This window comes from Blennius ocellaris, assembly GCF_963422515.1.
Source record: "Blennius ocellaris genome assembly, contig: SCAFFOLD_199, whole genome shotgun sequence".
In the NCBI taxonomy this organism is placed as follows: Eukaryota; Metazoa; Chordata; class Actinopteri; order Blenniiformes; family Blenniidae; genus Blennius; species Blennius ocellaris.
Genome location: NW_027662288.1, coordinates 42,501 through 47,180, shown reverse-complemented (window position 1 = coordinate 47,180; position 4,680 = coordinate 42,501). Strand labels below are relative to the sequence as shown.

Sequence of the window (4,680 nt, the reverse complement as noted above, 5' to 3'; positions counted from 1 at the left end):
CCTCTCACCTCCTCTCTCTGCGGCTTTATCAGTGTTTCCATCCTCCGGAGGTGGAGACAGAGAGAGAGAGAGAGAGAGAGAGAGAGAGAGGAGGATGAGGAGAGGGAGTAAGAGATGAAGAGTTGCAGGCCGTGTTACTCCAGCATGGCGTCCAGCTGGTCGGCCAGGTCGTCGAACATGCTGCCGATGTCGTCCAGGATGCTGACGGTCGTCTTCTGCTCGGCCACAGAGCTGCAACACACGGGGGGGGAGGGGCTTAGCGTGTGTGTGTGTGTGTGTGCGTGTGTGTGTGTGTGTGTGCGCGTGTGTGTGTGAGACTCACTCCTCCTGCCTCAGTATCTTGTCCTCGACGGCCTGCAGCGCCGCCGCCAGCGACGCGCTCGTCTCCTCCAGCTTCTGGTGCACCAGCGAATCCACGCCGAAGTCGGGCGCCGGGGCGACCGGCGTGGTGGCGGTGACGCCCGCCATCCCGCTGTCCACCGACACGCCGCCGATGGAGGAGCGGGGCGGCTTGACGGGCGGCGGGGTAGGGCTGGGCGTGGCCGGCGTCTGCGGCGTGGTGGGGGTCTGCGGCGTGCGGGGGCTCGGCGGCGACGGGCTCACCGACTTGGCGTTGGGCGGGCTCGGGGTGTTGGAGGGCGGGAAGGACGGCGGCGAGCTGGTCTGCCGCGACACGGCGACGTGCTGCCGGGCCGGGGGCGGGGCCGGCGTTGGCGAGGGGGGGCTGGTCATGGAGTGGATGAGCTTGGTGGGTTTGGGGGCCGTGGGCGGGGGGGCGGGTTTGGGGGAGACGGGGGGCGGGACCTTCTTTCCGTCCACTGCGGGAGAGACGAGGAAGAAAAGGATTTATGCAACACAAGCAGTGAATCGAGTTTCTGACGCGAACGCAGGAATCAAACGTCGTCTGGCTGAACTGAACTGATCGATGATGATGATGATGATGATGAAGATGATGATGAAGGACTTTTCTGGTCCAACAAACTCGACCTCTCTGACTTTGTCTCCCTGAAAACTGCCAAAGCAGCAATAAATCTGTTGGCATCAGAGTGTCGCTGCCTTGGCGTGCTAACGGCCTAGCATGTTAGCATGCTAGCTCGCGACGCGAACGTGTGTGAGTGTGAGCGCCGTCTGTCAAACGACTGTTAATGACGTGTCGTGAGCGTGAAGAACCAGTAATAATGGAAAAGTGTGATTAAAGGAGCAGCGGCTCTCCAGGTGTGTGTTGCCGGGCAGATTAAGCGTAGCCGTGTCTGTTGCCATGGAGACGCTGCACCTGACGGCGAGGAGCATCACGAGCGGGAGCGGCACGTCCCGAACTACCGACGCGCGTTTGAGAATCGTGAGACTTCGCGGAACAATGTTTCCCCGCGGTGAGCGTCGGAGGAAACTTCACGGACTTCATGATGCGTTCAGGTGCATCTCGTAAAACCCACCCTTCTGTTTTTTGTTTTTTTTTTCTTTTTAAACTTGGCGGGTGCGGCTTATTTTCAGGTCGATCGCAAGCAATGATGCGGAGAAAACGCTTCGACTGATTGCGTGTGACGTCATCGATCGCCGTGCCGACCGGACTGGGCGCGTCTCGTAACGCGGGAAGTCGGTAAAGCGTCGGTACCTGGACTTCCGGGCGTCCCGGGACCCGGTAGAGGGACCCTCCTGTTGGAGGCGGGCTGCGGAGGAGTGGGGGGGCCGCCCTGCCTCTTGATCTGAGCCACCACGGGTTTGGGAGACACCGGAGGCTTTGGTTTCCTCACTGGCACGCCGTCCGGGGGCGGAGCTCCCTGGTCCAGGCTGTCCCTGCGAGTGGCGGCGGCGGCGGCGGGCGGCGGGGGCTGAGGTTGTTGTTGTTGTTGTTGTGGTTGTTGTTGCGGCTGAGGCTGAGGCTGGGGCTGCTGCTCCGTCACCCCGGCGTCCGACGCCGGGCGGCGCTTGACGGTGGCGGTGCCGTTCTGGTACGGGACCGGCTGCGTGGTGTTGGGCTCCCCGTTGGCGGCGTTGGCGGCGGCGGCCATCTCGGCGAAGCCCTCGGGCTCCTTGTCGCGGCTCTTGGGCCTCCGCTTGACGGTGGACGACTCCTGGAGGGTGAAGTCGGAGCCGTTGGGGTGCGGCTTGGAGCCGCGCGGCCGCCGCTTCAGCGTCGCCGCGCCCTCGACCCTGGAGATGTCCTCCTGGGCGTACCCGCCGTCCCCCTGGGGGCCCTCGCCCTCGCCCTCGCCCTCGCCCTCGCCCTCGCCGTCGCCCTGCAGACAGACACAAAATACACACTAACGGGAAAATTCATACATTCATGACAAGGGGTCATTGTTGCACAAACAGTCAAACAGATAAAAATGATTTGCACACGTAAAGCTGGCAGGAGACGGAAGCTACGTTTAGCTTTAGCACAGAGATCAAAGATGAAAGTGGACAGAATGAAAGGACGACATGTAAAGATAAAGTCAAAGATAAAGATTAAGATAAAGACAAAGACAAAGACAAAGATAAAGATAGCTACCTGTCCTTCTCCTTCTCCTCGGCCGCCGCGCCGGATCGTCAGACTCCCCTCGTCGGCGAACGGCAGGTTTTCGGACGAGCTGCCGCTGCCGCCGGAGCCGGGGTGCGGCGAGGACGGCGGCTGGGGGGAGTGGGCGTTGACGGCGGGCGGCGGGGAGTCCGGCTGCGGGGAGTGGGCGGGGAGCGGCGAGGGCGCCGGCTGCTCGCGCATGGCGGCCGCCACCAGCTCGCTGACGGGTCCGCTGATGGTCCGCCGGCGGTTCACCACCTCGCCGTCCAGGCCGATGGCCTCCCGCGTCTTCCCGACCTGCCGGAGGCAAGATGGCGGCGTTAGCTTAGCGCCCCGTTGTGGATAATGTGCGAATATGAGCCTTTAGAGCTTTAGATTTAATTTTACTTCCAAAAACTGCATCAAAACCTCAGCTTTGAATATTTTCCAGATGTTTCCTGTGGTTTTAACAATTTGAGATATTTGACTGAGTAGATTTAGCAGTTTTAGCTGTAGTGTTTGTTTTTTTTCACGCAATTTTCCAAATTTCATAATTTTAACAGATTTATATATTTTCCTTTTTTTTTTTTTTTTTTTTTTTTTTACTATTTAGGCAAATTTTTTTCATTTGTATTTATTTCTAGCTGTTTTTTGGGGTTATTTAACTGTTATAGATTTCTTTTTTCACTATTTTTAGTAGCTTTAGCTGTTTTAGTCATATTGATTTCTTCCTCCCTATTTGGACAAATTGATTTATATACAGTAAATTCTGGACTATTGAGCGCACCTGAATATAAGCTGCGCCAATGAAATTTAAAATTGAAAAAAAATAAATAAATAAATAAAAGTACAAAATTAGATATTTATCTATAAATAACTCGGCTGCGGGTCGGAGACAACACAGACGAGAGAGGAAGTTGCACACGCTACCTGTAGGAAGTTCTTCTGCAGCGCCATGCCTTTGGCTCCGCCCCCTATGGAGGACATCTCCAGCATGGCGGCGATGCTCCTCACGCTGCCCACGCTGTTGGTCTCCACGGCCGGCGGCGCCGCCTCCACGGACACGCCCAGGTCGCTGGCCCGCCGCTGCTGGTGGTAAGGCACGTCCAGCATCCCCCCCGTGGTGGCGTGCGTCGGCGGCTGCGCCTCGGCGTCCGTCAGGTTGGAGTTGGAGCTGGAGATGGCGGAGCTGGAGCGCTTGGGCGGCGGCGGCGGCGGGCCTTTCTTCTTCTGCCGCAGGGCGAAGGACTGGGTGTGGGCGCGGGGGACGGTCTTGTCCTGGTTGCGGACGGAGTGGCTGCGGCTGACGCGGTGGGTCACCGTGGCGTATTTGATCCCGTCCCCTCGGACCACGGCGGCGCTCTGACCGACCACCACCTCAGGCTCGCCATCAACTCCTCCTCCTCCACCTCCTCCTCCTCCTCCTCCTCCTCCTCCTCCTCCTCCTCTTACCTCCCTCTCCTCACACTCGCCGTCCGACACGGCGTGCCGGTTCAGGCTGTGCGCTCGCTTCTTCTGCAGGGCCGAGGGCTCGGCGCCGTCCCCCTCGCCCGCCTCGGCCTCGGGCGGGAGGCAGAGGACGGGCACCTGCTGCCCCTCCGCGACCGGCTGGATCTGACACGGCGCCCCCCGGTGGGTGGGGGACTGGGGAGGGTGCGAGCGGGGCGACTGCGGCCGCTCGCCCTGGACGAACTGCGGCGGCGGCGGCTTCTGCTTGGCCTGCGGCGACGCGGCGCTCTGGACGGACGAGGCGGAGGAGGAGGACGAGGTCCTGGTCTTGGTCGGGGTGTGGGGGGGCGTGTAGGGCGGCGCCGGCTGCGAGTGCGAGTGGGAGTGGCGGTGTTTGCCCTGCGAGGACACGCTGCCTCTGTGGGACGAGTTGCTGCCCTGGCTGCTCTGCTGCCTCATAGTCCGAGCCTCCTTCTTAGGCGGCCCTCCTCCCCCACCCCCACCTCCTCCCCCTCCCCCACCTCCTCCCCCTCCCCCTCCCCCTCCTCCCATCATCACGTCATCGTGGTCCTTGCTGAGGGTACGCGCTCGCTGAACTTTGACCTCCTGGCCTGGCTGGATCATGGCGTTCTGTAACTCGGAGCTCAGCTCGCTGTCCTGGAAGGTGCTCATTTTCGGAGACATGATGACGTCTGAGGGACGAGCGACAAATTCAGATTTCTATCAAGTTCACATGTTAATTGACATTTTTT

At 60.1% G+C, this 4,680-nt stretch overlaps 1 protein-coding gene across 8 annotated transcripts in view; it reads right to left on the bottom strand.

Annotated features, from left to right (window-relative positions):
* caskin1 (CASK interacting protein 1) overlaps nucleotides 1-4,680 on the bottom strand; it is a 46,428-nt gene continuing 41,748 nt past the window's right edge. For 7 of the 8 annotated variants that reach the window (XM_080521308.1, XM_080521305.1, XM_080521310.1 and 4 more), the window contains 5 exons: nucleotides 3,410-4,620; nucleotides 2,492-2,797; nucleotides 1,613-2,261; nucleotides 323-818; nucleotides 1-231 (listed from right to left, as the gene is read on the bottom strand). In XM_080521308.1, coding sequence (XP_080377434.1) covers nucleotides 135-231; nucleotides 323-818; nucleotides 1,613-2,261; nucleotides 2,492-2,797; nucleotides 3,410-4,620 — 2,759 coding nt within the window. In that variant the 3' untranslated portion in view covers nucleotides 1-134. The remainder of the gene's footprint in view (nucleotides 232-322; nucleotides 819-1,612; nucleotides 2,262-2,491; nucleotides 2,798-3,409; nucleotides 4,621-4,680) is intronic. The other variant, XM_080521307.1, reaches the window with a different exon arrangement.